This window comes from Canis aureus, chromosome 27 (assembly GCF_053574225.1).
Source record: "Canis aureus isolate CA01 chromosome 27, VMU_Caureus_v.1.0, whole genome shotgun sequence".
Classification (NCBI taxonomy): Eukaryota; Metazoa; Chordata; class Mammalia; order Carnivora; family Canidae; genus Canis; species Canis aureus.
Genome location: NC_135637.1, coordinates 12,628,840 through 12,646,808, shown reverse-complemented (window position 1 = coordinate 12,646,808; position 17,969 = coordinate 12,628,840). Strand labels below are relative to the sequence as shown.

Genomic DNA, 17,969 nt, shown 5'->3' with positions numbered 1-17,969 from the left:
AGAATTGGCTTTGACTTCTTATCTTAATGAACACATTTTTACATAGAGTGGCCCATCATATTTCCTTTGAAGTTACTTTAGCTAGTAAAAATCTTTCTAAAGGCTGGGATGCTTTGAAGGGAGTTCATTTTTTTCTACCTTGTTTAGGTAATTCTATCTACTGAATTTCTTAAAGGTGAAAAGGTCTTGAGTAGGGCGGGTCCAGTGAATGAACTGAGTGGCAAAGTGACTTCTGTGACCAGCTGAGGTAGATTATGGTCATTTGTCTGTGAAAATAGAGCCCTGACCTTGCCACATACCTTTACCCAACCCTTTCCCCTGGTCCCAATGCAGTCAGTGCCCATGGGACACTGCACCTGTTTCAGGGCAGTAGCATGGTGAGGTTAGCCGGATGATGGCCTTGAGCTAAAGAGAGGTGTGTGTATGTGTGTGAGAGAGAGAATTGTTTCTGCTTATGCTTTTAAGTCCGGAGAATCTAGTGACTGTTTTAAGAGTAAACTTAATTAGATTTTAAAATAATGTATATAGCTGTGTTATATAAATAAAATGCCAGTCTGACTGGTAAGCAATGATTTCACACTTAGATTTTCAAGAAAATGGATGGTTTAAATGGAGTCAAACATAGAGATTGGTATAACCATAAATTACACACTGTGTATCATAAAAGCTCAGCTGATGAGGCACAGAGGAGCAATTGGGACAGTCCTACATGCCGATTGTACACACACCTTTTTCTTTCACTTCAGTTTCCACTGGCTCCCTTGCTCAGCAGTATGCGCACCCTAATGCTACCCTGCACCCACATACTCCACATCCTCAGCCTTCAGCTACCCCCACCGGACAGCAGCAAAGCCAACATGGTGGAAGTCATCCTGCACCCAGTCCTGTTCAGGTAAGGAGAAACTCAGGTCTTGTAGAATTGTATCCTCATTCTATTTACTGAGAATTTTCTAGTGCTAAGTATCCTGCTAGGTACCATGTGATCAAAACACCTCACATCCCTGCCTTCTGAAGCCAGCATACAGCTAACTCTGCCTTCTATGTCCCTGGGATTTGGTTTTTGTTGTTACTGTTTTTTTTGTTTGTTTGGTTGGTTGGTTTTTGTTGTTGTTGTTGTTACCGTTTTTAAGTCACATTAAGATATGTGCTAAGAATGAGGTGATTGGATAAGTCTTAGAAATAACTGAGTGAAAAAAATCTAGTTTAACATTATATAAGGAATTCGGGACCTTTTCTTTTTTTTTAATTTCATTCCTTACAATTATACAGTGAGTTTGGTTTTTGGTTTTTTTTGTTGTTTTGGGGTTTTTTTGTTTTGTTTTTCTCCCCATGTTAGCTTCTGTAGTCATGTTTGTTAACAGGACAATGAAGGGTCTCTTTGACATCTTTCAGTTCCCTGGGGCAGTGATCTTGTTCTACCTCTGCTTGATTGAGGGCTTGCAACCACCAGCCCTGCCCTTACCACCCTGTACATTCTCTGGTACTTGCCACTGCTCCTCATTTTAGATGGGCCCAGGGGAGCCTGTTTTCATATGTGGAGTTCAGCTCTGTGTGTGACCTTAACTGCTTTTCATTCAAGAAATGGTTGTCTCAGTTCTTTCTTGTCGCTTTGCAGCACCATCAGCACCAGGCCGCTCAGGCTCTCCATCTGGCCAGTCCACAGCAGCAGTCAGCCATTTACCACGCGGGGCTTGCACCAACCCCACCTTCCATGACCCCTGCCTCCAATACGCAGTCGCCACAGAATAGTTTCCCAACAGCACAACAGACCGTCTTTACAATCCATCCTTCTCATGTTCAGCCGGCATACACCAATCCTCCCCACATGGCCCACGTACCTCAGGTAAACCATCTTTAGCCAACTTTCTGTGAAGACCAAGTAGAATATGAAGGTTATCAGATAAGCAGCAAAGAGCCAGATGCTCTGCAAGCTAGGAAACCCTGTGTGTGATGCCATTTGCCTGTCTCCCTTTTCCCCCTCAAATACATGTGATCTGGCCCTAAATGAATGTTGGTGTGGTTTTGTAATGGGATCAGTGAAGTTGCTGATTGGTCAGTCTTTTAATGTTTCCCATCTGAGACCTTAAAAATATCTCTGACTTTGGAATGCAACCCAGTCCTTTCCTTCCTGTGTCTGCTTTGCTATGTTTATATAGCTTCACTGCTATATGTATATACATAATATATATATTCTTTTTTTTCCTCTCCCTCCCTCCTTCCCCATCCTTCCCCCTACACACACACACACACACACACACACACACAACAGAAGTCTGGCAGGGAGATTGGGCCTTCACAAATTCTCAGCTCTCTGAGGTGACTGCCCTGAGCCTGTCAGCTTGAATGTTAGTCACACGAGTTCTAGAGAAATCTCTCCACTTGTTTTCCTTGCCTCTTGATACACCCGCTTTGACCATATGTTGTACTTCTTGAAAGGGCTTGGCCTTGTACATTGGTGCAGTGTAACTAGAAGCTGGAAGCAACTCAGGTGTTCCCATTTTTCTTAAAGAGCAGCCTGGAAGGCATTTTGGAGCTCACCTCCAGCGTAAGCCTCTAATGGTTGAAAGGTGTGGTTGCCATCTCAGTGGTTGCTGGCTGCATCAGCTGCTGACAAAAGTCCAATGCAATCCAGGGCCAAGTTGGATTATCTTAGTAAAGAGCTGCACTGAAGTTGGGCTCTAACACTGTCCTTGAGGCCCTCCCTGGAACTGTTATGGGTGAATCGGCTGTATTTGATGGCTCTTTTTGCTGCTTTCATAACAGAACTCTCTTAGGCAGGTCTAAGCTAGACTGCTCACTGAACTCCATTTCATGTCGAACAGTGCGCCACTGAGGCTCTGGCGTGCTAGGGGCTAGAGATGCGACTCAGTTGGAGCTCACTCTCAGAAGGCGACCTTGTAATTAGAGTTCCACAGGTCTGGGAGGTTTGGGTGTCCTCTGCACAAGTGAGGGTTCTGTAGTGTGGTGCACTGCAGTGGATGATTTGTTTTTGATAGTGGGGAGGGAAGCTGGTTTGCTCAGGTGTGGGCCAGCGTGGTTTGGCTGAATCAGGAGCTTCATGAGAGCTGGGGTCCTGTAGGTGGTTAGCAGAGGCTGGTGGCTAAGTAGGTATGTGAATTTACATGTAAGTTGGGGTTCCTAAAACCTCACTTTTGTGGTTTTGTGCTGAAAGAGAAAAAGGTTAACACTTCTAGGGAAGTCCAGATATGCCATGGGCCCATTTGAATATGTAAGAGAGTAAAAACAGCATTTCATTCAAGGCTTATTGTGGTCTAGAACAAGTGCACAGTATGGGAGGCAGGAAAGGAGGGCTCTTCCTGGCCCTGCCATATTCCCCCCAGAGCTGGGATCCAGCGATTTAAGCTGGCTTAAACCCTTTCCAACCTGACAGTGAGACCAGGTTGCACTCACTATCACTTGGGTTTAGGGACACAGGGCTGGCCCAGATAAATTCACATTACTCCTCCCCATTTCATTGGAGCTATTTACTGCAGCCTCTTCCTCCTGCTCAGTCAGCTTATCTCTTAGAATAAAGACTGTCACTTCTCGCTGCCCCGACTCATTCTTCACAGAGATGTGCTGGTGAGCAGGCAAGAAACAGAAGGGAGGAGCAGACCACAAGAGGGCTAAGTAATTCCCATGTAGATTACTATCATCACCTGTTTTCCTATTTAAAAGGGAAGTTATCTTTAAAACTACTTCAGGCCCCACTCAGAAGCCAGATTCTGAAGCATCATTGCATCTTATCTATTAAGTTGAGAAAGCTGCCCTTGGATCAGATATCTGAGCTTTGTAACAGTCTTGCCCCACATACATAGAATCCAGCAAACAGAAATGTTGAAGGCTAGGATGTTGCAGCCCTTATTTTTACCCAGACTGTTGGGCGCCTGCTCCTTCAGCCTTACCGGACCTGCTAATGGGTGAAGCATGTCTGTAGGTCAGTTGATGATCCACTAGGGAGTGTCCCCTAGTGAGAAAAGAAAGGGCCCTGGGGGGCCCCCTGTTGGCCTTTCCTGCCCCAGCCCAGTGAAAGGAACACAGTTGACATGTTGTTTAAGCTGGAGATGTTGCCTGTATGCGTAAAAGAGCTCTCTGTTTCAGGCTCATGTACAGTCAGGAATGGTTCCTTCTCATCCAACTGCCCATGCGCCAATGATGCTAATGACGACACAGCCACCCGGCGGTCCCCAGGCCGCCCTCGCTCAAAGTGCACTACAGCCCATTCCAGTCTCGACAACAGCGCATTTCCCCTATATGACGCACCCTTCAGGTGAGGCGTGTGTGTGCAGGGGCCGCCGGGCACCCCAAAGCATTCTGCTCGCACAGGTCGAATGGCAGGCAGGGCCAGCGCTTTAAGCCCCGCATTTGAGAATTAGCAAGACCCGTCAGAGTGTGCACAGTAGGGACTGTGACGATCAGTTCAGTGTCAGGGCCTGAGGCTTCCAGGAGCCGACCGAGTCTGTGTGTGTTCTGATGGTATACAGGATTTGGCTTGATGAGAAGCAGCAGCAGCATTCTGTGTGGCTGATGCATGCTTAGGACTCAGTTGGCCTTCCTTGTTTATAATAGGCTGTACAGGGCAGCGTTTTCCTTCCTTAGTCCCCCCGCCCCCAGTCTGACGGGGGTGGCTACCACCATGGCAGAGTTTGATTGTAGCTCTGGAGAATACTACTGAATAGAAAGTGTGCTGTGTGTGGATTGGTTTTGAGTGTAGCATTAGCTCCAGCGTATGCCCTGACAGGGAGAGAAGGCCCCGTGATTGTGCTCTAATACTTGATGGCTGCCATGGCAATATTTCACAGTCTAACCTGTTACTCTGAAAGCAATACTGATGCTTGGCTAGTATTTGGGGAGGGGGTATGTTAAGGACTTTTTTTCTACCCCATGAGCAACAAGTCTTCTGGGAGTTTTATCTGAAGTGGTTTTACATCTGACTGGTTTGTTTCTACTCCCCCACCTACCCCTCCCCCTTTTGGTGCAGATGGGTGGGGGGGGAGAGTGAATTAAATTTTGAGCCTTGTTGAGCTAGCACAAGGATAGATTACAGTCATGTGCTGCAGAGACACTAGGCTAATGTGTGGTGTTGCCAGTTCTCTGTTTAAATATCCGCTTTTCTTTTTTACAGTACAAGCCCACCACCAACAGCAGTTGTAAGGCTGCCCTGGAGGAACCGAAAGGCCAAATTCCCTCCTCCCTTCTACTGCTTCTACCAACTGGAAGCACAGAAAACTAGAATTTCATTTATTTTGTTTTTAAAAAATATATGTTGATTTCTTGTAACATCCAATAGGAATGCTAACAGTTCACTTGCAGTGGAAGATATTTGGACCGAGTAGAGGCATTTAGGAACTTGTGGGCTGTTCCATAATTCCATATGCTGTTTCAGAGTCCCGCAAGTACCCCAGCTCTGCTTGCTGAAACTGGAAGTTATTTATTTTTTAATGACCCTCGAAAGTCATGAACACATCAGCTAGCAAAAGTAACAAGAGTGATTCTTGCTGCTATTACTGCTAAAAAAAAAAAATAATAATCAAGACTTGGAACGCCCTTTTACTAAACTTGACAAAGGTTCAGTAAATTCTTACCGTCAAAATGACGGGTTATTATTTATAAATCAAGTTTGATGGAGTGATCACTGTCTACAGTGGTTCAACTTTTAAGTTAAGGGAAAAACTTTTACTTTGTAGATAATATAAAATAAAAACTTAAAAAAAATTAAAAAATAAAAAAAGTTTTAAAAACTGATACCAAGTTAGTGTGTGTTTGTATAAGCTTAAGATATTTCTGTTATAGGATACTTCGTATCAAGGCAGGAGGGCTGAGTGTGCTTTCTTAAATGTCCTGGAAGGTTAGTTGTCAAATGACTTTTCTTCTTCACCTTTAGTTCTGGTTCAAGGTATCTCTAGAAAAAGACAAGACTGAGACATTCTCTTTGGTGGATAAAGGTCCGCTCCAGGAGGAGGAAGGCTGGCCAGAGCTGGGCAGCACTGAGATCCCACATCCTCAGCCTGACGCTGGTTCTGTAAGCTTCCTTTTTAATATCTCCTGAACACAGATGAGTGGTGTTAGTCTGAAGTCTTCGTGATTCACACATCTGATTTACCAGTAGGGGGCAGGCGATACTTTTTAAAAAGAAACTGGTAAATCCAGAGGGCTGAAAAGCTAAAACCGTGCAGGGATGTACAAAGTAGCTTACTGCTGTAGACTCTCAGCATTGCTCATGTTCCCCATTTGTGGGAGGACAAAGGGAAAAGCAAGTAATTGAGGAGAGCAAGGATTTTGAAGAAACCATAGTCCTGTTACGAGAGCCTTTAGATATTGTGGCAACAAGATTCTGAAAACTTTTTAATTCATGTGTAGCAATTTGTACATTATAGCAAAATTTGCATTATTTGAGAATAAGTTACTTGTACAGTACATAAACAATACATAAAAATTTGCCAATACCTTCTGCCTATAATGATACAGAATGGATCCATTTATTATGTTATTATTACATTGTGCTACTTATTCCAAACACTGGGTGTCAGATGTGTCCTTGTTAAGAGGCAGTGGATAATATACTATCAAGTTCCTCTAGCCTGTGGGAGATGTTAGAGCTCATATGACATTTGTGATGAGACATAGCCCTGAATTAAAAGCATGAAGGAATCTCAGATGACACTTAGGGAAAGAGTTCAAGGCCTTGATTTTACATTAAGAAACTGTTATGTAAAAATAGTGTTCTCTGGCCTAAGATTTTAATGATTGCTATTCCTTTTTCCTACACGGTCCAGAAATGATCAAAGGCAGAAGATTTATACCAGATAAAGCCATATGGATTGCTGGTCTAAAATTCAAGGCAGGTTAGTTGACTTAATTCTTTGGTGCTGGTGACTATTAGTTTCTAAAAGTTTATTCAAGACAGAAGAAAGGAAGTGATGGTGTTGGGAGCAGTCAAGCTATCCTTGTCTGTAATTAGAGATAAGGGATCGTGGTGCTTACTGTCCATTTGGCACTCAGAGCCTGGGCTCTCAGTGGAGGCTGTTGGCTTGGCTTCTTGCTGCCAGCAGCTGTCACGTTGGGGCCAGGAGGGTGGTGGGGTATGCTGTGACCGTGGCAGGCTGGCTATAGCCAGCAGGATCATTTCCTCATTGCCTGTGAAGGCATCAAGCCCAGGGACTCACTACTCCTTTTCCTCCATCTCGACCTGCTGTAGCAGAAACAAAAGGCATTGGCTCAGTGTCACTTCTTCCCAGTCTATGAGGGGGCTTTTTTTCAGAATGTATTTGAGCTGTCCTTGTAAATTGGACATGTTTAAAAAGTGTTTTTCTTGAGCATTTTATACTGTAGTCTGGAGGTGGGTGATTTCCAATTTTCTGTCACAGTCAGAACGTGTTCTTTGTAGCCAGTGGATGAGAGCTGCTAGTTTGCTGTGCCTGGCACTGCCTGAGAACTGTATGGTGAGAAGCTCAGAAGCGAGTGCCCCTGGCTTAAAAATGTCAAATCCCAGATTTTTAGATCCCATCCCTTCTAGTGAGAGGGAGGGGGCTTCCTTGGGTTGTTGCCTACTTGGCCCCTTTCCTGTATCGATAAGGGGACAATCTGTACCAGTGACTTCTCAGCATTGACTTCCTGTGACGAGCTTTCTCTAATAGAAATCCAGAATAGCACTTACTTCTCTGGTTCACACTTAGCATCCGTTACATAGAGAGACCTGCTTGATGTGTAGAAGGAAAGAGGTGTCCTTAGAAAAAGACCACAAATCTGGATCGGATCTGCTTTACAATCGTTTTTAAAGTAGTGAAGAGGTGACACCGCTTGCTCCCTCCACTCATCCCCACCCCCACAATGAAAACCCAGAAAATTCTAGAAGCAAAAGTCTGACTTCTGGAAATACAGAGAATGGCTGGAGGGAGCAGACCAGACCCTCACCCCAAAAAAGGCAAGCAGTAGTTAGAGGCTAAGACTGATGTATCTATAAATGTTAAGGTGTGCTAAACTCCTAGTTTTCTAGAAGCCACTTTGGTGAGCCTGGTGGCTATATTGAATGGCTCTGCTGGCACCCCAGAGTCACTGCCCCCCTTGTTTCTGAGCCTCTGCATGAAAGTTTTGGGAGGAGCCAGCCGCCCTGTGAATTGTATTACTGGTGAAAGGAAAGTATAGATGGAGATTGGACTTTAGGACCCCCTGGGCTGTTGGGAGATGATGTGTGCCCATGTGTTCATGCACACACATTCCTCATCAAATGAAGCAGTACGCAGCTGGAACAGAAACTGATTGTGGGCTGTTAAAAGAGTTTCTCATTAGCTGTGGCACCAGACTCCTAGCTCCTATTTTGGCTCAAGATTGAGCCTAAAACCTTGTAGAATAGTTCATAAGCCACTAGATGCCTGGGGGGCTCTGAGCCAGCCCTGTTGGTGAAGGATTTACCAGAAGATAGGGCCTAGGAGCCCTTCCTCCCATTTTGCTTGTCCCTCCCTTGCCCCTTAGTTAAACTAGTTGAATTCTCACCATAAAGCTGCTGTAAACCACAATCCAGTTTTTTATTCATAAGGCACCAGGGTAGAATTATCCTTGCCACCCTCCTATTTCAGTAATTGCCTGAATTTCCCTGAAAGGGTGACAAAACTTCACTTCCCTACATTTAAGAAGGACAGTGGCTACTCAGCAGCAGGTGACTGTCCTGAGGATGAAAAAGACATGGAAGCCAGGCATGCTGGCTCAGACCGGGAACTTGTCAAGTAAGGTTTGCATAGCTGTCTCTGTTGCCTGGGTATTAAAGAGTGCAATGAAATAAGCAATAATTGAGTTTTGAGACCTGAATCCTTTGAAAAATTAATCTGAGGTAAAATGTTTAAAGTCATTTTTAACCTTGAGCTTTGTCCAAACTAAAGCTGCAAGTCAGAGCAGAATTGGTGTGTTCACCTATGGCATGGGTGATGGCAGACCTGCCATGTGGGCTGAGGCTACAACAGGCAAACCAATATGAGAATCCAGGGCTTGTTAGTGTTTTGGGCTTCCTGACGACCCACCCCATCCCACCCCCGAGAATCTGCCATCGGCTGTGACAATGTCAGTGAAAAAGAGAACCAAGGTTCCACCGCCAGCTCTGGCCCTCACCCCACCACCTCCTATAAGAGGGACGGGGCCTGGTCCTAGGGACTCAGGGCAGGAACTAGTGGCATCTGCGAACAAGAACTACATCTGTAAACAATGAGGAGAAAGCCAAGTGGTGGATGGATGAAACTTATAGGAGGCCCTTCAACAGGCCTAATAGAAGGGTCACATCCAAACTGGAATGAGCAGTTAACAGTGTCCCTTAAAACTCTCTCTGGAAGGAAGGAAAGAAAGTTACATTCACAAGTTCACATCTCTGCTTGCTTGTGTTCCTCAGGGGCATGTGTGAGGCTGGGGATTCCTCGCTGCCCATCAGAGAGGTGTATACTGATTGTCTATGGCCCGTAGATGGCTCCGGGAGGAGGAGTCCATTTCGTAGTCTGAGTCCCGGGCTCGACTGGCAGGTTCAGGCTCCAGGTGCCGTAGGCTGTTGGCCAGCTCCTCGGGCGAAGGCACCAGGTGGAATATCTGCTCTGGGGGAGAGGATCGGCCTGGGAGACCCTCTGGGCCAAGCCCCCGTGGACAGCCAGAAGAACTAAGGTGGGGAAGGCCCAGCTCCGAATCCCAATGAGCGAGGGAGAATGGAAACAGGACAGTGTTGGAGGAACCTGGGGGACAAGGGACCAAAAGAGAGACCAACATGTGACCGGGTGTAGATGCTGGAAGAACACAAAAACAGATCTCTATGCTCCTAGGCTTGCAGCAAGCTTTTACCCTTTACCTGGGTCCCTGTGCCACCCACCCCCTTTATCAAGGGTCACACCTGGTGGCTGAGAGACGACTACCACGTAGCTGGACAAGCGGACATCACAGGCAGCTCCGCACTCCAGTGGGATGGGGGAGCGCTGGAAGTGGTGTAGCATGTCCACAACAGAGGGGAAGTGCAGATGCTGCACTCGGCACTGGCCCCGCTCAGTCAGCGACAGGCGCAGGTGCTACGGGAGGAGAGCAAAGTACGCTCAGGCACTGGCCTGAGGGCCTTGACCTTGGGGTTGGTGGGTACGGTTCCACCTACCATGCCCCATACCTTGGCTATGCCTTGGAAGTTGAATGTGAGCACATATTCTCCACGCCGTGTCTCACTCTGCCGTACCAGAAACACTCCATGAGCATCAGGACCCTGCAGCTGAACCAGCTGAGCCGCCTTCACCCGGGAGATGGGGCCATGGAACCAGGGGTAACAGGACAGGAAATGATCTGTTTTCTGACAGGCTGGGTCCAGCAGCCCCCCAGGAGAAGCACCTGGTAGACAAAATGGGTGATGGTGACACCCCCCACACCACCCCCCATTGCATACCTTCTGTCTTGGGCTGAAGCTGATTCCAACTTACATGGAGGATGGAGGCCTGGACCCACTCACCTTGGTTCAGGGAATCTGTGCTTCCCCTTGGAGAGGTGGATGTGCCAGGCTCTAGGGCTGAGGGAATATGCATCTCTGGGTCTGTGCTCTCCAGCCTGCTGAAGAGGCTGAGATTAGGATCTGGGTAAACCAGAGGAGCAGGAAAAACTTCCAGAAGTAGGGCCCTCCCGTCTGGGGCCTCACCCGTGGCCTGTGCACTCCCGGAGCTCAGCCATCCAGGAATTCAGCTGCTGCTCATCCCCCACTTCAAAAATGATGTCTGTCCGGTCCTTCACCTGGCAGGGAGGAAGGGAACAGGTATGTAGATGCCTCCGGTGTGTAGGTGTGACTCCTGGGTGTGAAAAGTTGTCACTCACCTTTAAGACAAAGGTGTAGAGGTTGTCCGGCATCTCGAGGCGTGTGCATCGCCGCACCTCCTGGATATTGGAGCAGGCTGCTTGTAGCTTGGGCTTTGAACTCTAGGAGACCAAGGTAGGGCACTTGAGGCTTGTCCCTGACAGCCCTTCACCCACACAGGCCTCTTTTTTTTTTTCCTGTGTCTCCCCAGGGGCTCAGCTGGGTGAGTGAGTACTCATGGTGCTGCCAAGCAGGTACCCCAAACCTGGAGAAAGATTCTGGCTTGCATGAGCCTGCCAAGGGCCCTTCTCCTGTAGCCTCTTAAGCAGTAGCCCCACACCCCAAACACTGAGGTCCTCAGAAACCTATGTTACCTGAAGGCCACCCCCACCCTGTCCTTTTATCTGAAGCTATCTCTGTCAGGTGTTTGCCTGCTGACATCTGGTTCTCCTTCCCCTGGTAGAGCAGAGATCTCCCCGTAACCCAGCCACATCACAATGGCTGCTGACCTCCTCATCAAAAAAAGCCCAGAGAGTGGACATGAGGGTATCCGTTCAAAGTCACATTTCCCTCTGTGGTGCTGGGGGACCCAAGGCCTTTGTCGTACCTCTGGTCCCTCTGCCGACCCTCATCAGTTCCCCATTAGTGCAGGCCATAGGAAACATACTCTTATCACATCTTAGAGAAGAAACTCAGGTCTTCGAGGTGAACTCCTTTGCCTAAGGGAGGGTAGATGGAGTTTCCACCTCCCTCCTACAACCTAGAACCTCTAGCCTATAGCCTAGAACCTCAAACTGCCACCCTAACCTGTCTTCAAGTCTGAGGACAAGGAAGGGTGGATTTGGCTGCAGGGCGGGGTTCGCAGAGTAGCTTAGCCACAGGCTCTTGGGGCTTCTGCCAATATCCCTAAAGGGGCAAAGCCTGGTATGGCTGGCCTCAGAACCAGCTGGAAACCTACACAAAACCTTGAGCCCAGGGGTCTCCCATGACATCCAACATACACAGGACAGGGTTCAGAGTGCATGGAAGGTGGTCTCCTATGTTTTGCCAGTGAGAGTTCCTCTTCTGGGTCTTGATTGAACCTGGCTGAAGGTAGGGGCTGACCTTGCAGATGCCTGTTCCCAGGGAGCAGGAAGCTCTGGGGTATCCTAGAACACAGGAGCCAGCATCTCTGGGGCAGCAGTTTCTCAAAAAAGAGGTCTTCCCTCCTTGCCCCCTCCCCTATCTCTTCCTCTTCCTCTTGTGATAAGGGTGCCAAGATTATTTCTCTGGGGTCATGAGATGATCAATGGCTGCTTTGAGCAGGGGCCAGAAGGAGATAAGAATGGAGGAAGGAGCCAGAGATGATGGGGGGATGGACAGAGAGGCTCAACTGGATGCCCATTCTCCAGTACTTCTCTTCCCAAGGGGCCTGGAGACAGCCAGGCCCATCTGGGAAGGACCAGCCCTACCAAGCCAATGCCCGGCAGGGGCAAGGAAATGGAAACAAGCCAGGCCCAAAGGCTAGTTCCTGGCACTGTGGCTTTGAAGGACTCTGACCACATCTTGGGCAGAAGCTGCCTTGTCAAAAAGTAATACAAGAATCCATCCCCAAAGCCATGTGTGAACTGCTTGGGACATGGAGGCACCAGACACCTCTGATAGGATGGTGACACCAGGGCTAGGCCACCTGCTGTCAGCCACTCCACATCCACAGGAGGGCTGGTGAACAGTAAGGTAAGGAGCAGCAGGACAGGAGAGGGTTGGCCAAACTGGGGCTCTTCCAGTCCAGGCACCTGCCGCCACCAATCTGAAGGGAATAACAACTCTAGGAACCCCTGACATATACCATGGTGGACTGCCTCATCTTACATCTTATAAAGGAAGGAGCAAGCTCAAAGAGGTGGCCAGTCCCAGCCCTAAGTGACCAGCACTAGCCAGGGGGTTTTATCTTTCAGGTTTCTCTTAGATGGCCCCTAGATCCCAGTGTCTCAGCCTTGGAGTCTGGGCAATGTGGGGAGCACAGGAGTCTCGTGCAGTACTGGCATGGGCCCTGGGTGTGCTGGAGTGCATATGGCTGGCAGCTTTCACAGCCAGCCAGCCTCTCAGAGCCTCCGTTTCCTTTCTGCAAAATGGGTAAGGTACAAGAGCTGTTTCTTTCCTTCTCCTACTTTTGAAGTTGGCTCTGCCTGGCCTCAAGTCTCCCCACTGGCCCTGGGCCCTCAGGATCACTGGGAGGAAGTAGGCCAGGCCAAGGAGGAACAGACCTAGTCTCCCTTTCAGTTCCGCTCTGGGCCCTGGCCCCAGGGTGAATGCTGAGATTAACCAGCAAAGCCACTGGTTTCACTCTGAATGTGGGGCCTCCATGCCAGCTCTATCCCCAGCAGCTGAGGAACTGCTGACCTGGCAGTCAGTGGTGAAGAGGATTCCCCCACCTCCCCCACAGCCACCCCTGGCTGCACAGATGCTGGCTCCCATCTGCCCCCTGGCTAAGATGACACAGATTCTTCCTAACCCCTCCCAGGCAGCCTGGGGGACAGTTGCTCCCAGCCAGCCCAGTTGTCTCCCCCATTGCCACACAGCTAAAGTATCATACTACTGTGCTGCCTGATGGTGGAGAGGGGCCAGAGGCTCTGCTCAGACTGCAGTGGTGGGTAAGCATGGGGCAGGATAAACCCTGCCTGTGGCCACAGCTCTAGCTGGATAGTCTAGAGCAGGATTTGAGAGCACTGGCCATGTATGGAAGGACCAATGGATTCCTTCCCTGTTGAGAGGTGTGATATGGGACAGAGCTGAGATGGTGAGCTGAGCGCAAACCCAGGGGCTGTTTCAACAGCTACAGGAACATTAGGGGGCTTCAAGTTCCCCTCTCTAGCATGCCCTCTACCCCACCTGCTGAGTCACACTTGGGAGACTGAAATGGCCAAACCACTCCAGATAATGTGGTATAAACAGTAGCATGTCACTCACTACATCCCATCCTGGGAGCAAGTTTCGGCTCCCAGCATCCACAAAGCTAGCTGCTTTCCTATGGCCACTGTGGCTCCAGGGGGAATAACCCATTTCTTTCTTCACCCTGGGTGCTAGAAAGCTCAAAGGCAAAGATGCAGGTCAGCTCTGATACTATCTCCACAGGAGGGCTCGCACTTCTATAGCTGACTTTAAGGCTTTATACTTCTCTTACCCCTCTAGATGTTAGTGTTTAGTCCTGTCCCTGCCACTTCTTACAGAACCCTGGCCAAGCAGGTCCACCTACCCATCAGTTTTATCACCTATATTTATTAGTTCATGAGAAACACAGAGAGGCAGAGAAGCAGGTTCCCTGTGGGGAATCCGACTTGGGACTCGATCCCAGAACTCTGGGATCACACCCTGAGCTGAAGGAGTTTTATCATCTGTAAAGCAGAGATATTTAATAGTTGCTGTCTCCTCCCACAGTTGCTATGGTGCCTGGGTGAGCTACTGCAAATGGGGGCGGGGGGGGGTGGGGAGGCCTGACAAACAGCTATTAAATTTTTAAGCTGGGGTATGAGGCCACCCAAGGTGGGTAAAGCCTGGGGTCCACTGTGTTGCATTACTACAGCTTCCCCTCAAAATGGCCCAGGGACTGGATACACACCTGCCTTCTTTCAGCCCATCCTGCAGTGAAATCCACAGGTAACCTAACCTACCTATGTATATTTGTATAAGTGCCATGATGAACTTAAAGGAAAAACAAAAGAGTGTCATTTATATTAAAATGTATTTCAATATAACTATGCAGACAACACATAGTTGTCTCAAGTGCTTCTGAGTTTGTTTTAAAAAGATCAAGAACATAAAGGAGCCAGAGAGCAGGGTGAGCCTAAGAGAACAATTAGTCTATTCAGTGGACATTAAAAACAGCAGAAAGTTCCATGTGCTTCTCTAAGACTGCACCATTCTGGCTCTAGGTTTGTCAGCTCTTGTACTTTTAGAGGGTGGCATGGACATCCCTACCTCTACCTACAGGTTTACCAAGTATTCCCCGACCCCCATTAACCCACAGGCCCCCTTACCCCCACCCATGGGGCTTTGGCCTTCAAAACAGCCGGGGGGTTGAGAATGACAGCTGGAACCAGACCTTCCCCCTTTGCTGTCAGTCTTGTTTTCCCTCCTGCTGTCACCTGGAAACTCCTGTGATCTGCTGCTGTTCCCCATGAGCAAAGTTAGGCCGGGATGGCCCTTCCAGCATCTTCCAAGGTAACAGGCTAAATCTGACTCTGCCATGTCCTCACAAGCAGAGGGACTGTCACAGCAGAGGGACTGAACTCCAGGTGCTGGAACCCCAGCAAGAACAAGGGAGACAGATGCCCAACATGAAGGAGACAGTAAGCACCCAGATAAGCAGGTGGGGGAAGCAGTGAAGGGCCACAGAAACAATGTGGACTCACCTCAGCTAAGAGGAGAGCATAGCTGAGCTTCCCTGGCACCAGGATGGCCCTTCCAAAGGCCCTGGGGTGGGAAAGCACACAGGTGCCTGAGGAGGCTGATGGGACTCATGCACACAGTGAAGTGGTTACAGTAGGGCCCCAGAAGTCCCTATGGGGTCTTGAGGTTGTAGGAGTCAGTTTTGTTTGTTCTAAGGCAGAGATGTGAAAATGGCAGCTGGATATACAGATCAGAAGCCCTTGGGAGCTCATGCTAAATACCTCAACAGCAGCATACCTGCTAGTTGAGCCAGACCAACTCTCACCACTCCCTCCATGGGAAGCTGGGAGGGAAGGCAGCACCTAATTCACACCCAAATAGCAAAGGGCCTGGCACGGAGGGCCCAGTGGTGTGGGCAGGGCAGGTCCTTTCAATGACCTTATTCCATCCACTGCATCCTACCTGGCCACAGGGGAAGCCCTTATCCAGTGAAAGCCTTGAGGAGAGGCCTCTCACCATCTCCCAGACCACAGTAGCCCCCTGGCCGTCTTGTCTCTCCCATGGCTTTTTGGGCCCTTACTCCTCTCCTACAAAAAACAGCAGTGGGACAGGAAGTAGAATACAGTGTACAGTTGGAGGTCTAGGTCCAAGCCACAGCAGGACCTAGGTTCTGCCACAGTACCCATGGCCTCTAGGCAGCATCTCAGTGGCCTGGAGCCCAGCTCCAAGTGGTTAGAGGAGTCCTAGCTCCACCACTTAGTACCTTTGGGATCTTGGGCATAGCACTAACAATAGCCTCAGTTTCCTGTAACTAGATCTTGTTGACCTCCCAGGAATAGAGGGAGGATGGGATGTGATATTAGATGAGGGCTTGAAAACTTAAAAGACTCAGAGAAAATTCTAGATCCCAGTCATAGATGGCTAAGTCCCCTCATTCCCACCCAGAGCCTTTGAATGAGTGCTACCTGGATGAATGAACAAAGGGTGAAACTGGAAAGTGCTCAATCAAGTCTTACCAATGGGTATCAAAACACCAGCCTAACTACAAAAATAATAATAATAATAATAATAATAATACCCTGACTTGTCTCCTCCTGCCCCAACCACCAAAAAAAAAAAAAAGATTTTAGTCAGGGATCTCCAGCCAGGAGGGAGACAACTCATACAAATCTGTCTCTGAGCTACCTGGCAGCCAATGCAAAGAGGGATTCTCCAAGACAGGGTGGCCTCCTGCGCATGGAGAATCCCATGCACAATCTATGGAAGGCTCTGGGATATACCCAAGCAGAGAAACCTATTAAAAGCACATGTTCCCATGACTCCAGCTACCCAGTGTCTTACTCAGAAAGCTCTCTAGGACCCGCACAATTACCACACAGCAACCTTCCCATTCCGGGTTTGGGGATTAGTCCTGGCCTCTCAATTCTGCCTTGTTCTCTATGGACAAGTGATACCTGTCCCACCTGTCTTCACTTGTTTAAGACCTAACAATACCACTACCCTCCCATGAGAATCTAGTGATAGTGTACAGAGATGCTTCCAGTGGGTATGGAAAGGTCCTGGGGGATGAACGCAGGCCTTAGGAAGATTCAATCTCAGAAGCAAAAGGTCCCTCTCTGTGGAAGCCTTCCTCCTTGTTAGTCTCCCCATCCCACTGCAGTCAGCCTGCACAGCTGTCTCCCCACTTCGACACCGTGAGCTCAGGAAGGCCTCCCTTCTCTCTTTGCATCTTTGTCTTCAGTAGGGCACAGAGTAAGTGACTATGTAAGTGTTTGCTGAGCAACACCCCCCACCCCCACCCACCCAAGTGGAAAAGGTGGAAGGAAAGGCACTGGAGGCTAAGAGCACAGCAGGGGCCAATGCTCAGAGGCCAGAAGGTACAGCCAAATCCCTCAGATGGCAGAGGAGTTGGCTGTGGCTAGAAATGCTGGCAGATGTCCCTTCATGAGCACCTGTTACATGCCAGCCCTGGGGCTTGGGCTGTCCACCAGTGGCTCCCGGACTGTTGAATTCATAAGCCACCACCATTTAAAAATTTTTTCCAATTCCACAAAGATTATATTGAAGAATGGAAGTCCCAGGATCAAGGAAGCAGGAAGGTCATTGTCCCAGTATAAGGGACAATCCTAAGTATGGTGGTACTCTGGTGGGAAGACCCTCACCACCCTGCTCCGGGCCATCTGTCTGCCTGAGGATCAGTGGGGGGGCCTTCCATGCCCTTCCAACCACCCATGAGGCTGGTGTTTAATCCCCACTTCACAAAGGCAGTGCCAAGGTTAAGAAAATCTCCCAGGGGCCTGATCACAACACAGGGTACATTACAGCCATCTGGCCTGTGGCCTCTGAGAGGGAACCCCAGGATCTGAAACCCAGTGACTCCTGAGAGGAGTGCTAGGCAGGAAGGTCACACACACCCCTCCGCCCGCCCCGGACCCTGGGGGCAGAGAGGTACTCCTAGAGAATCCCCCCTACAGAGTGAGGGGCCAGAAAATGGGGACATCCTGAACCTCTCAAGAGGGGGGCAGCATTGAAACAGCTGCCACCTACCAGTCTTCCTGTCATCCCTCTGCTTTGGACCTCATCTGGCTGCCAGGAGGAGCCCAAGGCTTCCCTCTGGCCCCCAAGACCCTGCAGTTCCTGGTCCACCCTCCCCGACCTCCTCTCCTCTCCCACTCTGAGTGCAGCCCTGGCCTCCACCCTTCTTTAGGTGTACCAAGCACACTCCCACCCTGGGCCTCATGACCTGCCATTCCCTCTGGAAAGCTCATAGGAATGAAACTGAGCACCTACGATTTGCCAGCATTGG

At 49.0% G+C, this 17,969-nt stretch overlaps 2 protein-coding genes across 10 annotated transcripts in view; one reads left to right on the top strand and one right to left on the bottom strand.

Annotated features, from left to right (window-relative positions):
• Positions 1-5,745, top strand: part of ATXN2 (ataxin 2) — a 116,312-nt gene extending 110,567 nt beyond the window's left edge. For 7 of the 8 annotated variants that reach the window (XM_077875652.1, XM_077875644.1, XM_077875645.1 and 4 more), the window contains 4 exons: positions 747-892; positions 1,616-1,843; positions 4,102-4,270; positions 5,126-5,745. In XM_077875652.1, coding sequence (XP_077731778.1) covers positions 747-892; positions 1,616-1,843; positions 4,102-4,270; positions 5,126-5,154 — 572 coding nt within the window. In that variant the 3' untranslated portion in view covers positions 5,155-5,745. The remainder of the gene's footprint in view (positions 1-746; positions 893-1,615; positions 1,844-4,101; positions 4,271-5,125) is intronic. The other variant, XM_077875649.1, reaches the window with a different exon arrangement.
• Positions 5,746-6,332: 587 nt separating this feature from the next.
• SH2B3 (SH2B adaptor protein 3) overlaps positions 6,333-17,969 on the bottom strand; it is a 38,984-nt gene continuing 27,347 nt past the window's right edge. Inside the window, exons 3-8 of one of the 2 annotated variants that reach the window (XM_077875653.1) lie at positions 10,816-10,917; positions 10,643-10,734; positions 10,460-10,557; positions 10,127-10,341; positions 9,863-10,034; positions 6,333-9,707 (exon numbers count right to left, since the gene is read on the bottom strand). In XM_077875653.1, coding sequence (XP_077731779.1) covers positions 9,412-9,707; positions 9,863-10,034; positions 10,127-10,341; positions 10,460-10,557; positions 10,643-10,734; positions 10,816-10,917 — 975 coding nt within the window. In that variant the 3' untranslated portion in view covers positions 6,333-9,411. The remainder of the gene's footprint in view (positions 9,708-9,862; positions 10,035-10,126; positions 10,342-10,459; positions 10,558-10,642; positions 10,735-10,815; positions 10,918-17,969) is intronic. The other variant, XM_077875654.1, reaches the window with a different exon arrangement.